General features: G+C 43.1%; 1 protein-coding gene across 2 annotated transcripts; it reads left to right on the top strand.

Annotated features, from left to right (window-relative positions):
* Positions 1–11,777: 11,777 nt before the first annotated feature.
* Positions 11,778–24,271, top strand: VDAC2 (voltage dependent anion channel 2). 2 transcript variants are annotated; one of them, XM_080822444.1, is made up of 10 exons: positions 11,778–12,141; positions 12,341–12,395; positions 13,507–13,575; positions 14,366–14,415; positions 17,857–18,009; positions 18,103–18,155; positions 18,758–18,985; positions 19,824–19,974; positions 22,119–22,176; positions 23,711–24,271. In XM_080822444.1, exons 2-10 carry the CDS (start codon positions 12,365–12,367, stop codon positions 23,800–23,802), a joined length of 885 nt encoding a protein of 294 aa, XP_080678570.1. In that variant the 5' UTR covers positions 11,778–12,141; positions 12,341–12,364; the 3' UTR covers positions 23,803–24,271. The 2 variants fall into 2 exon arrangements, with proteins under 2 accessions (XP_080678570.1, XP_080678571.1); XM_080822445.1 differs by having other exon boundaries at positions 11,997–12,141; positions 13,510–13,575.
* Positions 24,272–24,392: the final 121 nt, after the last annotated feature.

Below are 24,392 nucleotides of genomic sequence, written 5' to 3'. Positions count from 1 at the left end.
CCTCTGTCCACAAACTGGCATGGAGGACCGAGGTCCTCATTATAGAGGGGGAGGGGTTTTGGGGAGAGAGACCTCAATAGGCATCAGGGACAAGGGCATGCCCTGGCATAGGGTAGAGAACTGAGAGGGAATTATGAGAAGCCCGACTCTTGTGCCAACCTTCTGGATGACTGGAGGATAGTCCCTCCAGGTCCTAGTTTCCTTATCTCTGAAAGAAGAGGAGTTCTGTTCTTACTTCACAAGGTGCTTGAAAGAAGACAGTGAGGTAATAGTCCCAGATATAAAAGAGAAAAGGTATTATTGGAGTATAAGGTCATACTAGGTGAATTACCATACCTGAACCAAACCTCCCTAAAAGTTGAGTGCTGTGGGAGAGTCAGGGTGTGAGGGTAAACAGTATGCCCTCTTTTGATACAGGTTCTCTTGATAGCCTCTATGTTTCCCCTGATTAGCTTTTTCTGCTACATGGCCCTCTAAGTTTTACTCACTGAAGGCTTTAGTTGAAGTTTGGCCACAGCCACTCAGCTTTTCCAGCGTTCTGTCTCTGCATGGTCAGGGAATGGGGGAAGGCTCTCTCTGCTTTTCAGCCCTTTGGCACTCACCCACATCGTACAGATGTTTTAGCAGTAGGGCTCAAGCCCTCTGGAGTAGACTCCTACTCTTTTGTAATATGACTTTACCGCTCCCTCCACCAAGAGACAAAGTCTATTTCTCCACCCCTTTTATAGGAGCAGTCTTTGTGACTAATAAAATACGGTGGAAGTGCTGACATGAGGATACCGTTTTCACCCTCTTGGGATGCTGGCCTGAAATGCTGTGCCATAAAGGAACTTGGCATGAAATATCTTGTAAGGAGAGAGAGGCCCAGCAGATCAAACTACCCAGCTGAGCCCAGCCTCTAGCTGACCCATCAGCTGAGACAGCTGCATGAGTAAGCCCAACAGAGATCAGGAAAACTGTCCAGTCGTGCAGAATCATAGACATAAACTATTTTAAACCACGAAGTTTTAATGTATTTGTTAGATTGTAATAAATAACTCATATACCTAACTTTTTTTTTCTAATCCTCCTTCCCACTGGTCTTCTATATTTTGAAAGGCCTGCCTTTCTTTATGAGGTCAGAGTGTGTTTTTCCAGCCGCCTTGGCCAATATCCAGTTCCATATTGTCCTGAAGTCTATTTTCACAGGGCTGGTGTTGGCTCTGAGGCTGTATATCTTAAATGCAATCTCATTGGTGAGTCACTGATGCATTCTTATTTGGCTTTGCCTGGAATTAAATGGACCAACACATAGGCTTTCAGAATTTTTTTTATTAAGAAATCACAAATTTAGACTTTTGCCTGCAGCCAAGATAGAGTATAGACCAGATTTACCCTCTCACTTCATCGTTGCCCCCTAGTTTGTCACCATCATGCTAAATATACTCCGGATGTGATACTCCAGAAGTGATGTACCGAGGACAGCCAGCCCATACTCCCCTTGATCTGGCCTCTGCTGACCTCTCCAGCCTTCTCTCGTTAAGTAACCCTTATTCCTACTATTTCCTCCCCTGTCATCCATCTGTTGCACCTTTCTTGCCATATTATTTGCAGTTTGTTGAACATGCCATGATCTATCATGCCTTGGCATCTTTCCTTATGTGCTGCCCTTTCCCTCCTAGCAAGCCACATAAACATGGCCTCCATTTTAAAGAATTTGTTTAAATCTGAAATTTTCTTGATGCTCTCAGAGTGAGGTGACTCCATAATCCACGGTTCTTTGTTGATACAGCAATCCTTGTGCCTACAGCGCTTCGCAATACTCGTTCATGTTTGTCTCCCTCTCTAGACTGAGATTAGTTCTCCACTGTAGTGTCTGACACACACTAGTTGCTTAATAAACACAGAAGGAAGTGTGGGAGGAAGGAACGTGTATCACAGAATCTGAAAGGATAGGGATGTCCCCAGGGCTAGAGGACGAGCTCATGCAAAAGCTGAGTGTTCCTTCTGAGTGATGAAAACACTAGCTTGATATCATGGCTAACAGAGCCATGGTGGCATTAATTGGGACTTTGCTAATTTTGAAGGAATAACAGATTGGATCTTCTCTTTTATAGCATTTATCAACAAAGTTTGTTCAACTTAAATACTGTGATATAAAGAAGACCAAGCATTTCAGGTAAGCATTATACACTTGACAAGTAACCCTTTCCATATAAACGATTGATGGACTGAACTAGAAAATACTCTCGTCTGTTCATTAAAACAGATTTCCCTGAAGATCTGTACTGAGGAGCAATTTATTAGCATAGTTCCACTAGATTCCTGAAGGCAATAAAACTGAATTTCTTTTAATATGCTTTATGATTCAGTCAAGCCAACTCTTGTCAGTGGGACCTAGTTAATTCGAATTAACTATATTTGAAGTCTTAGCATTACAGATCGAGAGCAGAGTGATTCATTCAAATGGTGTGTCTTTGTAGCTTGTCTCATAAAATTACTGGAAACACAGAGAAACTTAATGCTGTTTTGAAGGAGATAAAGGAGATGTCCCTGATATACTTTGGCCTCTAGATTTGAGCCTTAATGAGCTTGGTGACGTACTCGTTGTAGGGGAGCTGTAGCAACAGCCCTGACTTTTAACAGACACTTGCCCCTCCTCCTTGTCCTAAAAAGAAAGAAAGAAAGAAAAGAAAGAAGGAAAGAAAAAAGAAAGAAAAGTAGTAGAAAGCCAACTTCTATACACATATACCCATAGACCTTTCCTGTGGCATAAGGGATTTAAATGAAGAAAATAAAAGGCCAGTCATGGAAGGTCATCCTGTTAGAACAGAAGGTTGTTACCTGGGGAGAGGATCTTGCTACACATGAACACATGTCTTTTGGGAAAGCAAAGAGGTGATTAATGCTAGGCGGTGCTCCACAAACAGGGCCTTAGACATTTCTGCCAGCTATGATTTTTGTACTCTACGAAAAATTTCCTGGAGCTGGGGTTTCAAGGAATCAGTGAGGCTTTGGGGAAAGCTGAGGTGAGTATGAAGCCCTCCCCTCCCATCAGAAAGCAATGTTGGGTTCCTGAGACAGATGGTGTCCTTTCCTGAGCTTCAGAGGTGGAGCCATAGCTGGGCATAGTGACGTAAGATCTAGGAATTCCAGTAGCTTCCTCCTTTCTCCTTTCTCCAGTAGCCCAGCAGATTATTCTGGGGGCCACCACGGCTGTGGTTTCCCCCTCCAAGCCAAGCTAAAATCAAGGTGGCTTGATATCCTGAACAGAACAAGAAGGCAATATTCTGAACTTGGATGGAAACCCCTGGTTCTGTATATTCTAATTGTGTCTCTTCATTGACACACTGTTTCTCATCCATCTTTGCAATTTCCTTCCTTTGCATTCCTGCCATTTTTTCCCTAGTTATGCTGAGCTTAGGTATGAAGATTTCAGGGCTAACCTGCCCTTCCAGGTTATGTTTACAGGGTTTAGAGTGCAAACCTCTGCAAACGGGTCTGGGAGCACAACTTTAGTCTTCCTAGCCCTTTTCTAAGCAGTGAATTCTGAAATCACGGTTCTTCTATATATTTAAATATAAATATATATTAAAACATAGGGGCGCCTGGGTGGCTCAGTGGGTTAAGGCCTCTGCCTTCGGCTCAGGTCATGATCCCAGGGTCCTGGGATCGAGCCCCACATTGGGCTCTCTGTTCAGCAGGGAGCCTGCTTCCCTTCCTCTCTCTCTCTCTGCCTGCCTCTCAGCCTACTTGTGATCTCTGTCTGTCAAATAAATAAATAAAAATCTTAAAAAAAAACATATACAGCACCATATATGTGTATATAAGCACATATATAAACATTTCTGCTTTTACATGTATTATATATTTTGAATATTTGCTTTCCTGTATCATTAGCTGACTCTCCCGACTAGCTCTTCTGCCCCTCTTCTCTGAGATGCCCCTTTCCTTCTGCATTTCTTCCCACTTCGTTTAATAGCTATTTGGTGATCCACTATGAATAACACCTATATCTCAGGTCCTTTGGGGGAGTTAGAGTTGCAAATCACACTGCCCACCCTCAAGTCCTTATAATTTGATAGGGGAAAGTAGAAAAAACACAAAATGACTGTAAACAATCATTATTCTATTTTTGAGCACCTGTTATATGTTGGTGCTTTAAATATAATGTTTTATTTGATCCTTGCAAACCTTGTAAAATAGTGGTACCATCCCCCCATTTACAGCCTGTCAAGGAATTTCCTTAAGGTTACACTGCTAGTAAGTACAGAGCTGGGATTCAGACCTGGGTCACGATCTCCAAGAGTGTCTTCTGTGAGCTACACTACCGTGTCAGGAGGCCTCTCTCTGCAGATCATAAAGGCAGATGCCATAACAGTGATGTGAGCTTCCAAGGACAAGCTGAATCTGGGAAGGCTCTGGAAACACATCTGAGATAGGTGGGCTTGTTTACATCTCCTGAGCAGCAGCTGCTGGGGTAGAATTCAATGTGCAAGAGATTCATTGAGGGCTATGCCTGTGACAGACAAAGGAGAAAAAACAGAAGCTTTGGATTTCAACACAGGAAAGAAGATTGGGTAGGAAGCATCACAGATGACAACACTGTTCCCAGAAAGTTTCAGCCAGGCCAAAGGGACATCCTGAAGCCAGGAGTCCCATGTTGTACAGGGATGGATCTGTATGAGGACCCCTGCTTATCATTACGCTGGGTCACCAGCTGGGCAGATCCTGTGTGACCTCACTGGATTCAGAAGAGCGAGTCTGCTGTGCTCTGCACACAGCAGATCTGAATAGGGCGTTTTCACGGCTCCCATGAGAGGCTTAGAAGAATTGGTTAAATTTGGGGGATAGCTAGGCTGAGAATGACAGTTGAGACAGCACGCTTTCTATAGAACACTAGTCTCTTGAGATACTTTTTGAGAAAACTAGACTGGAAACATATTACATTCTCCTTTCTTATCATGCACATTAATTTGAAGCTCTGAGAAGTTCCACCTGAAGAATGGGTTCATTAATCCAACAGCTCCCAAATCTGTTTGATCACAGAGTTCTTCCTGTATATGTAAATTCTATAGTTCTTTCTATGTATGTAATCCTGTTACTGCGCTGGATAAATAGTGGCTAACAAAACTCTGAAAACTCTGTGCTTGTTTAGAAAGTTAGGTTAGGCCCTACTGCAGAGGGCTGTAGCCTGTTTAACCCATTGCATTGGTGGCTTTATGGAGGGGTTCTGAAGAGGGGAGTCATACATTCAGTTGTGGTATCTGGTGGTGGTGTATAGTGATGATTGGAGCAAGAGGGTGGTCCTCAGAGTTAATCCCTGAGTACTCACAGCCATAATGAGCCTCAGGATGTCCCCCAGTCTCCAGACATAGCCTGTGAATCTCTTGAAATATGATTGCTTTATTTCCAACCAAGAGCCTAGGAGAACTCAACTGGTGGGAGGAATGGTGGGTCACCCAGTAGCAAACTGACCAGAAATAATGGCCTATGGCCAGAAATAATGGCCTATTGTGCCTCTGGCTTCCTCATCAGCTTCCCTCTGTACTGAGTGTCCAGGTGGCTGCCGGCCAAGCCGTCCTTGTGACTTTCCCAGGCCTCAGAACTCTCCTTCACCCTCCTTCCACTGCCTCCCACACCGGTCCAAGAGATACAGGGCAAACACACAGTGGATGCAGGCGGCCGTGAGATCTGAGTCATGAGACATTCTCAGCAGTGACCCAGTGACAAGTCTGTGGAGAAGCCAGGTCTCCTCTCCCTTCACTGTGGAAGTTCATACCTCTACGATAAATTTACCAGGGAAATTTTTGAAGCCAACTATCTCTGTTAATGCACCATGACAAGGATGGTCCAAAGCAGTGGAGTCTTTGAATTTTCTGCAAAAATGATTAATCTCCCTCAATGGGTAAGGCTTTGAACATGGGGAGGCAATGGGAATGGTGGTTAAGAGCATATGCATGTGATCTGGAGAGCTGTAGAATGCTTCTCTTTCCCCTAGTCACTGCTGGGCTTTAACAAGCAGTCTAGATCAGTGATTTTCATGCTTTGGTGTACCTGAGAATGATAGCCCAAAGTTGTGTGCACAAAACCAGACACACTGTCCTTTATGCACAATTTCAGGGATTTTTTCACAGGTATTGGCTTGACTTTCCCCAGCCCAGTTACTCCCAGCATGCCCCTCACCTCCAGCCATGGGTCCTAATTCCCCCGAATATTTTAAGTTCCTCTATTCACTTGCACCCTCCTTAGTTTTCACACTGGTACTAGCTGTGCTTCCTTCTTTCTGTTTTGTCCTCTCGCTGCTGGCCTCCCTGCTACCCTCTCCCTTGATGCCCTCTAGAACCTTGTTCTAATGTAAATAAACTATCCCAAGTCTTCAGCTTCACCGCTGAATGCCTTCACTCTTCTCACCTTAGCAAAAAAGGACATTTACCCACAGATGTTCCATCTTCCCAGAGGGAAGCCTGCTCGTTCTCCCATGCCCTCTTGCACTCAAGGGCTGGACATGGGGTTGGGAGGGGTGGCCACTTTTTTTTTTTTTTAACAGACAGAGATCACAAGTGGGCAGGGCCGGGGGGATGGGGGGGGGAGAGGAAGCAGGCTCCCCACTGAGCAGAGAGCCCGATGCGGGGCTCGATCCCAGGACCCTGAGATCATGACCTGAGCTGAAGGCAGAGGCTTAACCCACTGAGCCACCCAGGCGCCCCAGGGTGGCCACTATTTTTACTCCTCCGCCCTCCTATAAAATCACCCTCCTATGAAATTACTTTCATCATCAGTTCTACCATCCTCTACTTGTTATCCTTTATGACCAGCTTCCTGGTTACTCCCCTGTGTTCCCTGAGGACTTTAGCACCTGACTCCCAGTTTTCCTCTCTACCTCTTATCGTAGCAACATCCTGGTGACTTCAGTATCCCTTCCGGTAACTTGTGCCTATCCCACCACTGTGTATTGACTGTGTGGGGAGCAGTTAGCTCCAACAACCTAGCCTCACCTGTCATCTTTGACCTCTTCAACTCCAGTGAATCTCCCTTGCACTCCACCCTTCCATGGCTACTCACAACCCCAAATGCTCAACTGCTAAACCTTCCATCTCAACATCCCACCTTCTAACCATAACCACAGCTTACAGTCCCCTCTCTCTCTCTCTCATCTCAGTATGTGTTTGTTTCAATCACATGAAGATTCCCAGTTCTTAGCCCCAACACTGTCCTTAGACCTGGGCAAGAGGGCCCTCCCACCCTGGGCCCCCTACTTTAGAGCGCCCCACTCAAAACCTTCTCAGCCTCTGCCTATTCTTATGGGGTGAGGAGTCTGCAGGGCCAAAGAAACATGCCCACATGATCACCCTCTCCGTAGCTGGACCAGACTCTGGATACAGAAGCTCTGTCTTCCCCACTGAAACAGTCCTGAGCTTGCTCCGGGCCTGCATGGATTTCTTTCCCAGAGTCGTTTCTCTTGAGCATGAACTGAACTGCCAGTGACACACCCGTAAGCCCACAGAGTGGTCAAGGAGTGTGTGTATGTGAGGTTAGGGTGTGTGGGTTAGGGTGTACCCCTCACATTGTGTGACAGAGCCTGGGGTAGGAAAAGAAAGACGGTGAATCTCAGGCTATCTCTCCCTATGTGACCTCATCTGGTACAGGCGGCATCAGGACTGAGTCCTAATAAGGAAACCTTTGAAATTTGCCTGGCTGGATTTCAGAACTGCTATGGACTCCTGTGTATGCCCTATTTCCCCCTTTTTGACCAGGACTATCTTTAGCAGTTATCCTGTGCCTATCCTACCCCATGTGTGTTAGATGCATGTATGTGTTGGGGGGCAGGCAGCTTGTCTCTTTAGTTCACAGGTCTTCGAGTCAAGAGGAAGTGTGCTGAAGTTGCTGTACTTAAGGAAATATACCTGAGAAGCCTCTTGCCGGTGCTATAAAGGCTGGAGGTTTGGGGGAGGTCTTGGGAGGGAGTTAATACATTTTCCATGTAGGAGAAATGTAAATAATGTGACCAGACTGTGGATATATATCTATATCTATCTACCTATCTATTTAAAATATATCCACAGATTCTTTGACACTCCTTTCAAAACATGGAGCCTAATTTCTTTCCTCTTGAGCATGGACTGGTCTGAATAACTCCTAACAAACAGAATAAGGCAGAAATGACAGTGTGATTTCTGACAATGGGTCACATGAGATATTGAGGCTTTGGGGCGCCTGGGTGGCTCAGTGGGTTAAGCCTCTGCCTTCAGCTCACGTCATGATCCCAGGGTCCTGGGATCGAGCCCCGCATTGAGCTCTCTGCTCGGTGGGGAGCCTGCTTCCCCCCCCTCTCTGCCTGCCTCTCTGCCTACTTGTGATCTCTGTCTGTCAAATAAATAAATAAATAAATAAATAAATAAATAAATAAATAAATAAAATCTTAAAAAAAAAAAAAGGAAGAAATTGAGGCTTTGATCTTCTCTATTGGATCACCTGCTCTGGGAGAAGCCAGCTGCCATGTCATGAGGACACTCAAGCAGCCCTAGGGAGAAATGCACATGGTGAAGAACTGAGGCCTCTTGCCAGAGGCACATGAGGGAGCCGTCTTGGAAGCAGATCGCTTCCAGATGACTGGAGCCCCAGCTAATATCTTGACCGCAACTTCGGTGGGAGACCCTGAGCTAGAGCCATCCAGCTAGGCCAATTTTTAACCCACAGAAACTTTCAGATCATAAAATGTTTTGTTGTTTTTTAAGATAGTAAAACATTCCACTCACTACTCTTTGGCTGCCACTCACCTTTGGCTTCCAGGAAGTCACTCCCTCCTGAATTTTCTTTTAGTCTCCTGGCCATTCGCTGTGCCCTTGGAATAGCAATACTCCTAAAAGCTTCTGCTATCTTCATTGCTATCCTATCTCTTATTGACTTTAATCACACCCATGGATAGTCATAATTAAAACTAAAATTGTCATGGCAGTGTCTCCTACCCTTTCTCCTAGGCTTCATAATTGTCCACCGGACAACTCCATGTTGATGTGGCCCCTGGCTCCTCATCCTTATCTGAAATGGAATCAACCTCTTTCCTCTGACTCCCTCATCTTCCATCCTCACACCTGTCCCTCTTCCTGTAGCCCTTACAACACTGAGTGGAATCTTTATCCTTCCAGTTGCTTAGGTCAGAAATGTTGCTCCCAAGCCTCCCAGATTCCTCTTCACTTGCTGCTTTGAGGACCTTCAGAATCTGACTCCACCCAACATCTTTAGACTAATCTCTCAACTTTTCCTACAGGTTTTTCCACCTTTGCTTAATTACTTGTAGTTTCCAAAGGGTTCTTGCCACCTGAAGCATGTATGGCTTTGCACTTGCCTCTTTCTAGAATTTTGCTTTTCCAGTCCTTGACCTATTGGCTTTTTAATATTCATAACCTCTCCTTTCAGACTTTAGGGCAAGTGTCTTCTCAGTCTGACAGTGCCCACAAATCTCTGTGCTTGCATTTAAACCTGTATTTGCAATTCTTGAATTCCTCATCCTTTGCAATGGGACAGTTTTCCAAGGAGTTTCTACATGTCTTGCGACTGCTTTTATCCCAAACTATCTTTTCAAGATGTCTGCATAGCAAACAGCCTTGGAAGATAGAGGTAGTGACTCTCTCTGAGTCAGAGGCAGATTTTATTTCCTGAGAAGTATGTCTCATACACATACACATGGTGTGCACAGCTTCTACATAGGGTGTTCTGAATCACTCCTGGGGACAGAGAGGGCAAGGGGTACTAAGTCAACCATGAACCGTATGTTACCTGCCTTGCTACAAATAATACAGTCCTTTGTCTCTGGCTTTCGAGTCTCAAGTCTTCTGCCAACATTTATGAACCTGTGAAACTAAGGCAGACTAACTTGTTAGATTAACTTGCAAGAATGGCAAAACCTTGGACCCTTCATAGTTCTTGACACCTCCACACACACCGGACCGGAAGTGCCTTAAGAGCAGGAAGTACAGCTGAGTGGACTCTGCTTCCCCTGTGGGTGACACAAGTAGTTGCTCTGTAAATGGGGGCTGCTACTAATGCTGCTTTGGTTTAAAAGACTTTGATGTTTTGGGAGTTTTGCTGTTTTTGGTTTTGAGAGAGAGAGAGAGCACACACAGGAGCAGGGCAGGGGCAGAGGGGAAGAGAGAGAATCCCAAGCAGGCTGCTTGCCCAACTCAGAGTCCAGAGTCCAATGTGGGGCTCCATCTCACCACCCTGAGATCATGACCTGAGCCAAAATCAAGAGTCTGACGCTTAACCGAGTGAGCCACCCAGGTGCCCCCAAAAGGCTGCTTCACTGACTGAGCCACATAGGCACCCCAAAAAAGGCTTTGAATGAAAGCACTAGAATATATTTACTGAATCCAACTTTGAAATAAGTCAACCATCATTCTTTTCCTGGTTATTGGGTATTGTATACATTCCTTGTGTTCCTAGGGGCCAAAGCCTCAGGTCTGTGTTTTGTGGCAAAGTGAAATTCTCTGGGGGTTAAAAATGCTACAGGCAGTTCTCAGAGTGGATAAGCCCTACTGCAGGTAATGGAGGTAACTGAGCATAGTCTAGGTTTTTCCAGGAAGGTGGTTGTGTTATACTGCATCTGAGATGAGACATCAGTCTCTGCCATTAGCTTCACAAAAGGCCAGAGAAAAGTTCCAGCGCAGCCAGGCTGATTTCAGCTCAACCCGTCTGAGCTTGAAGGAAGAATTAATCAGTGTTTCTGGTGCCTGAGCGAAGACCCTTCCTTTGCTAATTCCAACCATGACCAGGCAAGGTTGCCGGTTGGGTTTGCACAGGGGACGGAGTCCACCACGATGCACCTCTAATCTGGGTTTGCCTTATGGAAATCTTATCTAGTTTTCGTCTGGTTTAGGAGGAAGGTGGAACCTCGGCAGCGTTTGAGCAGAGGAGGCTTTCAGAGCTGGAAGAGATGGGGGTTGGGGGAAGTTTTGCCCATTGTGTGTGGCTGAGTGGCTATTAAAGACCACCGCGTCTCATTTAAATTTGTCATTTTATTGGTGAGGAAACTGCGATTACAGTAAGGATAAAATGCTGAGATTGGCGACTGATTCCAGAGCTTCAACTGACCCTATTTCTCATTAAGACGGCTCATTTTTTCTTGTTCCCTTAGCTTCCTCACTCTTGGTGCACACTCGGGGAGCTCGAGTGCAACATTCTAATGCCTGGTCAGCAAGATTCCTAAATTTTCTAGCAGGCTTGACTCATCAAGACAGCTCGGGCTGGGTGAGTGTGCAAAGCAGTCCAATCCCCTAACCCCGGAGGAGGCGGCTGAAGAGGAACCCTAAGGCAGAAGCGAGGGAAAGGGGCGGGGCACCCTGAGGCAGGCTCAGGTTTGTTCAGGGAGGGGCAGCCTCTCCAGGAGAGCCTCTCCGGCCGAGCCCGGCCCAGCATGGCCATTACACCGCGGTGGGAGGTGGACGAAGGCAACGAGTGCCCGTGGGGCTGGAGGTGGCGCCCCAAGGCCGCATTCGCTCTCCCTGGGCCTGGAGAGAGAGTCTTTCAAAAGTGCACGCTGTACTTGCTCAGGGTAGACCGGGTAACGCTCAGCTAACTCCTTCCAGACACACCGTACGGAGACTGGTTAAGCAGAGTACGGGAGCCACGGCTGGAGAGTAGTACGTGACCCCCGTGGTGCGCAGCCGCACCTAGTGGCGCCCGGCTCCGCGCGGGCACGCGCCTGACGCCCCACCCCGCCCGTGAGGAGCGCGCGCGGGGCCTCCGTCCCATCCCCCCGCACGCGCAGTCCCTACCGCGCTGCTCCGCCGTTCCCCGCCCCCTCGTCTCTGAGGCTGCCCTCGTCGCTGCCTGACCTGAGGTCCAATAGCTTCTACCTTTCCGGCCCCCGCCGACGGAGAGAAACAGCCCACCTCGGGGGCGAGGGTGTCTTCTGTCCTCGTGGCCGTTCTGGAGCAGGCTGGGGTGGGCAGCAGGCGGCGTTGCGGGGGCCGGCGCGGCGGACAGCCGCGGGGGCATCGGCGGGGTCCTGGCGGGGGGAGGACAGGGTTGCGGCGGGCGGAACGGTGTCTCCTTCACTTCGCCCTCCAGCTGGGGTAGTTGCACCCCGGCCCTGAGCGAGCCTAGCGGCCTCAGCTGCGAGCGGAGCGGCGGTAGCGGCCCCTCTCAGGAGACCACCAGGTACGCTGCGGCGCGTCACTTGGCTGTCTAGGCCCCGGCGGCCAAGCAGGACGCCTGAACCAGACTCGGGGTCGGCCCTGGCTCCCTAAGATGGCCGCGCTGCCCCGCGGCTCCTCGCCTGTGTGTGTTTGAGACCCCCTTTCTGGCCCTTTGACCTGCCTCTGACCCCCGCTGATCGCACTTCTTGTCACTCCCGCAGATCACCTCTTCCTGTGGCCTCGCCATGGCGACCTACGGACAGAGCTGCGCGCGGAGTAAGTAGACCCGCGATCTCTGCGGGATGGGGCGGGGTTGGCTGGACAGTCGAAGCCTGTCGACCAGAAAACCGCAACTTCTTTTCCCTGATCTCTCCAAAGACTTGGAAGTTCTCCCCTTTAGGTAGGCACTCTACCGTCTGCACCCCCCCTCGCTCTGCGGAGGAGGGGCTGGGCTGCGGGATTTCGGATGGAGGGTCTAGGCCAGGGGAGTTGGGATTCGGCCGCATTCGTCTTTAGTTCTTGAACGTGCCTTTGACGAACTCAGAAGCCAAAAGTTTGTAACTGTTGGATTCGGCCTTTGGAGGATTGGATCACTTTTTTAGAGGAAGTAGTAACCCCCCTTGTGAGAGCGCAAGGTCATTACATGTGCTCCTAAGGGCGTGGACGTGTTCTGTAGAATGAATGAGCTGCTGTAACCACCCAGATTGCTTGCCCTTAAGCCGCATAGCATTGGCCGAGGACTTGAATGTCGTATTAACAGGCTTAAAGTGCTATTTGATATTTAGTTGATGTAGACACTAGTGAAACCTAGATGATCGTGTTTTTTTCTAAGTTCCAATATTTAAGTGACCGAAGTGTTAATTATCTTTCTCTTCCCACTCCAGCATGTTGGTTTAAGAACTCATTGAGGATACGAAGAGATCTGTGAGGGAAGAGGACCTTGTCTTAGGTTTTGGTTTTATGTCATTTGGTTAAATCAGCCCATTCCAGTGAATTTTGGATATATCTGTGATCTCTCTGGGTGTACAGTATAGATATATTTATGTGTATGTGTTTGATTCTTTGTACTGGTTGGGTCCTAAGAGGTGAAAGGCTGTAGGTACTGTGTAAATTTAGGAATAGAAAGTGTGTTTTTGTGTTTTGGAAGCAGTCTTCCAAGTTTGTGTAGTCACCTATGGTGGTTATCCATTTTAGAAATAAATCTTTATTGGTGATATTATAGGGATCATTAAAGTCTAGTTTTACTGTAGCTCTTCGTAGTATCAGAAACCTCTTCAACAAGTTGGAGTGCTTGAATTTAAAGGTAGTAGTGGATCATATTCTAGTTCCTCGACAGAAGAAAGTGGGAGAACTGGAAGGTTAACACTGGAATGTTTCTTCCCACCAGCAGTGTGTATTCCTCCATCATATGCTGACCTTGGCAAAGCTGCCAGAGATATTTTCAACAAAGGATTTGGTAAGAATTTTTTTTTTCCTTTCAGATCAGAAGTGAAAATGTGTTTGGATTGCTTGGGGGAAGTTAACAACTTTTTCAAATTGCAAGTACCTTGCTCTATAATTTATTAGATAGATTTTAGATAAAGTTTTTGTTAAAATAGTACTGTAATAATCCACAACTCCCTCTGGCCCAGCTTCTTCCAGTTTTTTCAAACTACTTCAAGGATTTACCTGTAAGAAAAAAACAACTGTGTTCATTTCTTTCAGATATAGCTTAGGCATTGGTTGACTAGAATTCTGATGTATTATTCTTTTGCTTTTGTGGTGACTCCTAGTGGGTTAATGAGTTTTTTAAAATGAATTTGCGTTTTCTTGCAGGTTTTATTCCACATAGACTCCCTCTACTTTAGATTATTTCCCTAGTTATTCAGATTATTAATCCCAAAGGAAGATACCTTTTTGGGATAATTGTTTTAAATGACTATTATAATAAACTGTTGGCTATTCTGAGATTTGAGTTGATTTTCTGATCTGATTTTAGGTTTCAAAATGGTTTGAAAGCAAATTTTTTTGTGCCACATATACACCTGAACACTAGGCAAAGCTGCATAGAGATGTTCTGTGCTGTATATGTTAGTTTCTATAAAATAATTAAAATTTTTTTCATTTAAATATGGTGTATCAATCCACATTTTTATGCCCCTCTGAACATATGAAGTCCTTGAGGTTTTTTTATGTGTTGTCAGCTATTGGTATGCTTCTTTTTATACAAGAGAATCATTTTGTTATCTTTTGCTCTCTACTTGAAGGTTTTGGTTTGGTGAAACTGGATGTGAAAACAAAGTCATGCAGTGGTGTGGTGAGTGTTAGATATCTACTAAATTCTGATGAGCCTTTATATAACTTTTCAGCCCATAAAATAGTCACCACTGAAAAATGTCCACCCATTTTATCTTGAAGAAGAGGCAAAGTTAATTTTGTCTTAAGGAATTTGCATGAAACTTGATTTACTTGGGCTTTGGATATGATTTCTGATTTTCAGGTGGTCTTTTGCCATATTACTGTGTATGCACAAGGAACTCAGAAAAGCCTGGTTATGTGGGACTCTTTACTCAGTAAGATTACAAGCTTGAAATCAGGGAACCTGTTAAACTTTTTTATGATCCTTCTTATGCCTATTTAAAAGCATTATGAGTTCTGGGCATAAAAATACTCAGTAACTTTTTTTTTTAATTTTTTTTTTAAAGATTTTATTTATTTACTTGACAGATCACAAGTAGGCAGAGAAGCAGGCAGAGAGAGTGGGGGAAGCAGGCTCCCTGCTGAGCAGAGAGCCCAATGTGGGGCTCGATCCCAGGACCCTGGAATCATAACCTGAGCTGAAGGCAGAGACTTTAACCCACTGAGCCACTAGGCGCCCCAATACTCAGTAACTCTTAATTTGAGTGTACTAACCATTTATATAAAGGGCATATTCTAGCAGCCTTCTCTGGAAGAGTTTCATGTTAATTTTGTGAATTTATAGAGTCCTTTTTAAAGAAGTTGGTATTTTGGTATTTGGATGCCTTGATTCTGCCTAACTCAAAGTAGAATAAAATTTATTTAATTTTGTGCAATTTTTTTTTCTTCAAAAATTTTTTCTTGTGAGACTGTTTTGAGTATGGGCATAGTGTGTGAATATTGAATTTTGCTGGTTTTTTCTTTCTTTTTTTTTTTTTTTGATAAATTCTTGCTGTAATTGTTAACTCCCTTAGTACATATAACTGGTATTTATTAAAATTAAAATGCCCAGGCTGGGATTTCTGGGATTTTATATTAGTTGTATCTGCCATTTGGCTTCTTTGGTCTGGAAGAAAGCCTGAGTATATTCACTGTGGTTGAGCAACTTACTTGCTCAAGGTACAGAGCAGTGACTTGTGTTTGTTTTTTTGTGTTCCCACTCTTAACCTCTTGCTGTGCACCAGTTGAGACACAAAAGGCCTTCCCCAAAAAAGGGAAGACTCAGTCCTTGTGTTTACAAAGCTTATTACTTGCTGGTTGGAGATAAAAAATAAATTTTAAACTGGAGAACACTTAGAGAAATATATCTAGTACTAGATTGGTTAATCAAAATCTTTGTTGAAGAGAAAAGGGTTTTTGTGGACAGGGTTAAGAAAGTTTTATGGAATTAGGTTTGAGATTATGAAGGAAATATATGATCTGGATTCCATATAGTTTTTTTGGTTTCTATTTAAGGTATATCTCAACGTGGTACTGATCTTATATGTACCTGGCCCCAAATAAGTCCTGTTAACAGCCAGTTCTGTTTTCTCATCTAAACTGCAGAGGTGTCCAGTTCATTCCACAATGTAGAAGACAGAGTATTTGGTGATGGAGTGAAGGGTGTAAGCTTGGCCAGTCTTGTCATCTGGTCCAGTTCTGGTTCCACTGTGATCTTGATTTTGTGTCTTGAGGGTTCCTTGGGTATATATAAGCTAGCTCATTATCTATAGGCTGATGGGTGGCAGGGGGTGGGGCCTCCAGAGTCATTAATCATTGTCACTCAGGATTAAAAATACCTACTAATACACATTCCCCATTCCAGATACCTGTTAGAAGAATATGCTCCGTATATATTGTTTTAATAATGCTTTTCTTTTGTATAAAGCACAGGAAAATGTGCAAAGCTCTCATGTCTGTCCAACTTAATCCTCCAGAGGTAGATTTTGTTATTACACTTGAGGGAACTGAGACCCAGGAGAGTTCAACGTCTTTCTCAGTGTTACTCATTTAGCAAATGATAGCCAGGACTGGATGCCAGGACTCTTAATTTTATATCTGGTGTTTTTTTCCTGACATAATTCTGTGCTTTTTAATACTGTCATTGAATGCCAAGCTTTGACTTGAAATTCCTGTTAAAGTGTCTTATTTCAGGATATTGAGTCTGTCTCATTGCAGAGCAATAGTTGTAGAAATGTTCTATTTTCTAAGTGAAGGATGATTGGCTTTTTCTCCTGTTGATACAGTTTTTGATACTTTCTCACTCTTGTAGGCATCACAATTTCAGGTCAGGTTCTCTTTATTAGTTCAGATCAGCTGTCTTTAGATTTGGCTTTCAGTGGCCAAAATATGTAGCCATCATTAGCAGACAAATTGTGAATCAGAATGCTCAGAGGGTATTTAAACTCTTTTGTCTTGGCCTTTTGGCTATCTACCAAGCTCTGAAAGGTTTGTAGAGTTTAGCTGTTCTGTAGCAGATTTTAAATTTCAATAAGCCCTTCATATTACGCCTTCCTTTTCACTTGGTGTGCAATTAGGGATTGGCAAGTTACTTGTGTTTGGTATAAACATAAGATTATATAATGCACTTCAAGTTGATACTTGTATTAGATTGTTTTTTTCTACTGATATAATCTGTTGTACTTAATATAGTTTACATTATGTACGATATAAACCAGCTGTAGAGTAAATCTCCTATAATTCCTTTTCCCTACTTTTTTTCTTTTTAAATGAGAATGTGAAAGATGGTTGGGAAGGTATGAAATCTGGTGAAGAGTCTTTATCTCAGAAAAATAGAATTTTGGGGTTACCAAAGATTTTTAAATCTTTTCTCATGGCATGAATTCCTACAGTGGGGTGCTTTCCCTTTTAAGAATTTTCAGGAAGCAGGGGTACCTGGGTGGCTTAGTCCGTTGAGCATCTGCCTTTGGCTCAGGTCATGATCCTTGGGTCCTAGAATGGAGCCTGTTTTTCCCTCTCCTTGCCCCTCACTTGTGCTCTCTTGCTGTCTGTCTCTGTCACTCTCAAATAAATAAATAAAATCTTAAAAAAAAAAAAAAAGAATTTTCAGGGAACATTTCCTAATAGTGTTTCAGTTACTGTTGAATTCCCATTTTAGTGATGGGGCTCTGTGATTAACCATACTGACCTTTATAATGTTTTATTTAATATTAGGCAGATTGGATACAGTGCTGAAACATTCATTCCTCACCTTTCATTCCTTCCTATTCCCCTGATTCTTGAATTCCAAAAAAATCACCTTAGCAGAAGTTTCCTTAAGAGGTGTACAGTTTGTTGTTGAGAATTATATACAAGTTAACTTATCATTGTTTGGTTGAAAATGTAAGTGTAAGTAAGGTGGCAGTTAGTAACTGACAGACAATTTGTTGTTTGTACATTCAGTAGCAGAGTGTAGAAGTATTTGGGAAATGGGAAAAAAAGGGTTAGTGAAATTACTGTGTTTCGGTGGGTTTTTTAGGTAAGTTAGGCAGTGATTCTTCTAGGCTTACAAGAAAGCTCATGAAGTCATTTATTGTCTTAGGAATTCTCAACGTCTGGTTCATCTAATACAGACACTGGTAAAGTTACTGGAACCTTGGAGACCAAATATAAATGGTGTGAGTATGGTCTGACATTCACAGAAAAATGGAACACTGATAACACTCTGGGAACAGAAATCGCAATTGAAGACCAGGTAACATTTTGAACATGCGTTTTAGTATTAGTTTATTTTTGTATTTCAAAAAGGGAATATAGCTGAAAACATATTCTTTTTCTTTCAAAATAGATTTGTCAAGGTTTGAAACTGACATTTGATACCACCTTTTCACCAAACACGGGGTAAGCGTGGACTTTTTTGTTTGCTTTAAATTTCATTTTTATCTTTAAGTAATCTCTACACCCAATATGGGGCTCGAACCCATGACCAAGATGAACTCATGATCAAGAGTTGCATGCTCTACAGACTTGAGCCTGCCAGGTGCCCCTTTATCTGCTTTAAATTTAAAAGCCTTTCTCTCTGTTTATTCAGGAAAGATGCACATTTACTGTTTGATAGCTTACTTAACTACCTTGTGGTGAATTTCTATTTCTGCCTTGGAGAGGAGTACTATGGTTGCTCTTGTTGGCTTCCCTTCAAATATTTGCCTCTTTTCATTGTGGGACTAACTTGGGTAAATAACGTATTTCTAATAGGCTTTTGTGACTGATTGTCAGTCCCTAAAAGCAGTCTTCTCATGGTGGTGGAAGTCCATTAACCCCACGTACCCTTGTTTTTTAGCTCATTGAGCTATATTTTCTTTACCTCTTAGGATTATCCTTCTACTGCTTTTACTCCTGTTTTACTGCAGTTCATAAATCTGTTTTGTGTCCTTCGTCCAGAAGTTATGTATGTAAGTCTTTCTCACCGGCATCACTTTTAAGTCAGTTTGTTCTTTTTCCAGAAAGAAAAGTGGTAAAATCAAGTCTTCTTACAAGAGGGAGTGTATAAACCTTGGTTGTGATGTTGACTTTGATTTTGCTGGACCTGCAATCCATGGTTCAGCTGTCTTTGGTTACGAAGGCTGGCTTGCTGGGTACCAGATGACTTTTGACAGTGCCAAATCAAAGCTGACAAGAAATAACTTTGCAGTGGGCTACAGGACTGGGGACTTCCAACTACACACTAATGTGTGAGTATTTCTTTTTTGGGATTATTGTGATACAGGACCTGGGGATGATATTGATGTCACCTGTCATCTCTTACTGATCTGGGTACAGTTGATTTCTCTTAACACAAAAAGATTATCATCCTTGGGCATTTCTGGGCACCTCTCAAAGTATGTAGTAAAAAATGTTGGTCTGACTTTTGGTGCTGAGAGAGTAAATGTTTATTTTATATGAGGCTTAATGTGCTTTGGATTTTTGGAAAAGGCTAAGATGTTGCCAAATTACCAGTGTGTTCATTTGACTAAATTGTGATAATGTGAGGTACTGAGTTGGGGGGATTGCCTAAAATGTCTGGTGTTTTTACATGTGAAAAGGACTTAAGAATTTTTTTCCCTTATAAAATAAAGCATTGGTAAATAACAGAAGGACAAAGAAGAAAACCAGAATTTCTTACGATCCCACCACCTAGATAATTAATCTTTGTTAGTTAATGTTTGGGACTTTCATCTTTTTTATATTTGTGTATGTGTATAAAATACATATCAGAAAGGCTGTTTTATAATTCTTTCCTTCCTTCCTTAGTACATTTTAATTATCTTACTATAGCGTTATGTATTCTACAACATGATTATTAGTGGCTGTTTGGGAATTCTTCTGGGTGGATGTATCATGATTTATATGACCCCTCATTTTGGGGCATAGGTTGGGATAAAGACCTTTTAAAACTTTCATGTTTTCAGTGGAATACTACAGTCCCACGTGAGCAGTGCTTTTTATTTAACTATACTGCTACAGTATCGGCCTAGTGCCGCAGACATTACATTGTCTGTTCTAGATTTACAAATTTAAAATATTTTACAGCAATGATGGGACAGAATTTGGAGGATCAATTTATCAAAAAGTATGTGAAGATCTTGACACTTCAGTAAACCTTGCTTGGACATCAGGTACCAACAGCACTCGCTTTGGCATTGCAGCCAAATATCAGTTGGATCCCACTGCTTCCATTTCTGTGAGTATTGGCTACTACTGTGGGCTTAGGATGGGGTCTTTGGTTGTGGGAATTCATCTTTGGGTATTTTGAATTGTGCTGAAAATTTGAACTGTGGTTCCCACAATCCCTAGTTTACTCACAGATTGGGATTAGAACTTGTAATGCTGCATGCATTTTCTGTGGAGGCAGTGTTAGAACTTTGATATCCAGGTCACAGGAGTTTGTTTAACCTCAAAAGCTGCTCAATTAGTGTAGATAATAACCCTGAGCTCCAAGCCTGTCTAAGCCCAGGGAAGCTGGTGTTTCCGGCCCCAGGCCAGGAGTAATAGTGTTTTAATTGTTACTTTGTCTTTCTTTGTGGAATAATAATACTTTGTTACTTTGTCTTTAGGGTTTACAAAATATCTTTTAGATTTGATTTTAGGGGTCAGTGGTACAAATGCCATTTTGCAGGTGGAGATAAAGGTTGGAAGAAAAAGGACTTAGATCATGCCGGGGAAGGAGAGTGAGAAGAAAGGGGCTAGAGCCAGGATCAGGCTTGTGTGTCTTGATTTCCCTCCTGTCTAGGGTGACCAGCTAGCTCATCCTGCTTTGCCTGGGACTGTTCTGGCCTTTACATTAAAAGCCTTGCACCCTAAGGACTCCCTCCCGCCTGTCATGGGTTTGTTGGGGATGGATGGCCACCCTACTCATGTCCTTGGGCTGTTTTGCTACTTCCTCTTTCAGTCCTAGTGAGTTTTGGGGCAGGAGGGAGTGCAGTGTCTTGACAGTGTAGAGATGCCGGCTCTGGTTTCAAGCAGGTCAGCAGCTGTTCCTGTATGTCAGGCACGGCCTGTACTGTACGTACTGGGAATTAAAGAAAGTTAAACCTTCCACAGGAGTTATTTCTGTTACATAAAGTGAGAACAATGTTTTTGATAACTTGGGCAGTTAAGCTTTAGCCCCATTCTTACGTTAGCAGCTGTAATCAGAGAGCCTGAGAAGCATCTGGAATGCATTCCCGTTGGTTGGTAAGGCAGTGATTCATTTATTATTTTTCCCTTCTCTGTTTCTGATTGCACTGTGGCACTGAAGACCTTAGGATTCACACAGCATGCTACTCCCTGGTATCTACATTGCTGTTCTTTTCAAATGTATGTCTACAGCAGCAGCATGGCTTTCGTGCCAGCCAGTGTAGTGGTCTCATAGTCTAAAATGGGAAGGCAGCTTTGGGTCTGTGTGCCATTGAGTGACTTCTGGGGATTTGTTTGGAGATGTACCCAGCATTTCCCACCTAAGTAGTTCTCTGTGCCCCCAGTTAAGCATCACCCTGAAGTATTGCTTAATGTCCTATCACAGTTTCATCGTTTAGTTCTGTTCTAAAGTAGGAGAAACTTGTATTCAATTGTCTGAGGCTCTTAATTTGTTGGGCACAGGGTGGTCACTAGGGGGTCATTTCTTCCTTAGATTTATAGCTTACTTGGTCCTTGGTAGCTTCAGAAGACTTGGCTCTACTGCCGTGTGAACCCAAGTGCTGTTTCTGTGATTTCTGTCTGTTGTTACATCATTTCTCTCTCTGGACTATTTTGATGTTACACATTATAAAAGAGTGAAGACATCAAATACTTTCCAAATCTGTTCTGATGTCAGAGGTTGTCAACCTTTTTACTACCAAGATTATTGTGTCCTACTGACAGTTTGACTTGGAGTTTAATGGATAAGAATTAAGTGGCACCTGGGTTTTGTTGGGCTTAGTAATAGTGTTAAATTTTAATAGTATTAAATTTTACTTGTTTTTTCCCAGACGTTATGAAATCTTTATTTTATACAAGTCTTTAAAAAAAAATTAATTCAGTTAGCCAATGTAACAGTACATCATTAGTTTTTGATGTAGTGTTCATTCATTCGTTAGTTGCGTATAATACCCAGTGCCCATCACATCGCATGTCCTCCTTAATGCTGTCACCCAGTTCCCCCATCTCCCAACCACCTCCCCTTCTGCAACCCTGTTTGTTTTCCAGAGTCCAGAGTTTCTCTTGGTTTGTGTAAATTTTATTATCTCACATGTGAATAAAAAAAGCGGAATACTTCATAATTTGCATAATTAGGGAAACCTGCAGGGGCTGTCTCTCCTCTCTCCATTCAGAAATTTTTTTTACAGCTGTTTTTGTATTTTATTTTAGGCAAAAGTCAACAACTCTAGTTTAATTGGAGTGGGCTACACTCAGACTCTGAGGCCTGGTAAGTATTCCTGATAAGTAGGATTGGTGTTTTAAAAACTATTTTTCATTTCTCAGCTTCTTACTTCGTAAACTTTTCAAAGAGTACAGTGAACACATTTATCTTTTGCCACAGTTTTTTTTATTCCTTTTTTTCCCTTTCTTTTGCTGGGCTCTTGGGAAGTTGTGGCTATCCTGACACCTCCCTAAATGCTTCAGCATACATCTACTTTGAAATAAGAACGTCTGGTCTCTTGCATAACCATAATACCATTATCACACCTAAGAAAGTTAATAGTCCATATTATTATTTACTGTCCATTTTGTAGTCACTTTCCTCACTCGTACCTGAAATGCCTTCTAGTGATGTTTATTTCTCTAATCAAGGTTCACGTATTGCTTGGTCTCTATAGTCTCTTTTATGTGGTGTTTGCAGGCTTGCTGTGTTTTTTAGAGCAGTACTTACCAGACTTCAGTGTGCCTGAGTCACCTGGGGACTCTCACTATAAAATGTACATTCTGATCCAGTAAATCTGGGGTGAAGGGTTCTGTCTTTCTAACAAGCTCTTAGGTGATGCCAGCATCACTGTTTTTGTTTTCTTTTTCTTTTTTTTTTTTTTAGATTTTATTTATTTGACAGAGACACAGCAAGAGAGGGAACACAAACGGGGGAGTAGGAGAGGGAGAAGCAGGCTTCCTGCTGAGCAGGGAGCCTGATGTGGGTCTCAATCCCAGAACCCTGGGATTATGATCTGAGCTGAAGGCAGCTGCTTAACAACTGAGCCACCCAGGCGCCCCAGCATCACTGGTTCTTGCCACCACTTGAATAGCAAGTTCTAAAGCACTTGGAACTTTTTCTCCCTTCTAATAGGGATATTCCCCCAAACTTTCTATATTTGGCCTTTTTGAAACCTAAAGAATTTAGGTTCTTTATGAAAAACCTTCTTTATGAAGAAAACCTGTAACCCTTTCCCATATTCACTAATTAACATCTCCTACATCTGTTCTCTCTCGCATATCTGCATACATATTTCCTTTTTTCCACATCCCCTTTTCAGTTATTTAAATGTATGTTTTGCGGACATGCAGACACATCTCCCTAACACACATCTCCCAGAGTAAGACATTTTTCTTCATAACTACAATACCACTGTCACAGCTAAGGAAATTTAGTGTTAGTTGAACAATACATAATACGTAGTCTACATTCAATTTTCCCCACTTATCTCTTTATTGTAGTTGTCCTGGTGGAAATACAATTGTCTTTTAATGTCTTATAGTCTGAATAGTGTTTTGAATGTTACTGTATTTTTCTAGAGCACTTTGAACTTCATTAACATTTTTAATGCTCTGTTATTTGATCCTTAACCTAGGATGGGGCCACCTGAATTCTCTCCAGTATCTCTGGAACTCCCAAGTGCCGTCTGGTGGCTGGCACTAGTAGGTCATCATCTCACAGGCTGAGGGAGGGATAGGCAGGCTCTGGGTTGATTATTAAAGACTGCAGACTCTTGAGGTGTTTCAGGCAAATCATGGTTGCCTGCTTTTGTTTACAGGTGTCAAGCTTACACTGTCTGCTCTGGTAGACGGGAAGAGCATTAATGCTGGAGGCCACAAACTTGGGCTTGCCCTGGAGTTGGAGGCTTAATCCAATTGAAAGAAACCTCTGGGAATGGATATCAGAAGATTTGGCCTTAATATATTTCCAGTGTGACCAGCAGGCTCCCCCCCGCCCCCAAGAAGGTGATCAAAACAAAGGATGATCTAAACAAGAGCTGTATTTTAAATATTTAGACAGTCACTTGTTAGCTGGTTCCTAGTTGAATTGGTTATCTAGTTACCAATGCTGCAGTGGTGCAGTCACCTATACATTATTTAAATGTATTTAACTGTTAAATGCGCTACCCACCAATAATGAAATAGACCTTTATGAAAACTGTGCAATTGTGTGCATGTTTGTTTTTATGTTCCTATTACTGAAAATTGCCATTGAACGAGATGGATCAGTGGAAGTTTTAAGATGAGGTTAAAGATTTTTTGTTAAGTTCAGCCATCCTTAGAATTACTTTTGGTATCCCGAAACATTACAGATTATGAATAAAAAGAAGTATACGTAATTAATGACTCCAAGTATTTGCAGAGTTTAAACACTTGCCAGGGTCAGATCTCCCTTGTATCTAGCTAGCACATTATTTTTCTGGGGAGTGTTTTGCTTTTTACCTAAATCTGTGTCAGAGT

The sequence above is a fragment of the Martes martes genome (genome assembly GCF_963455335.1).
Source record: "Martes martes genome assembly, chromosome: 14".
Lineage (NCBI taxonomy): Eukaryota > Metazoa > Chordata > Mammalia > Carnivora > Mustelidae > Martes > Martes martes.
The sequence above is the reverse complement of the archived record's forward strand: the minus strand, read 5'-3'. Positions and strand labels throughout refer to the sequence as shown.

Bases quoted from the DNA above. Each gene is read 5' to 3' on its own strand.
- VDAC2 (XM_080822444.1), top strand. From the start codon at position 12,365: ATGGCGACCTACGGACAGAGCTGCGCGCGGA. The intron at 18,010-18,102 runs GTAACATTTTGA...CTTTCAAAATAG, and splicing joins AAATCGCAATTGAAGACCAG to ATTTGTCAAGGTTTGAAACT. The intron at 18,986-19,823 runs GTGAGTATTTCT...AATATTTTACAG, and splicing joins TTCCAACTACACACTAATGT to CAATGATGGGACAGAATTTG.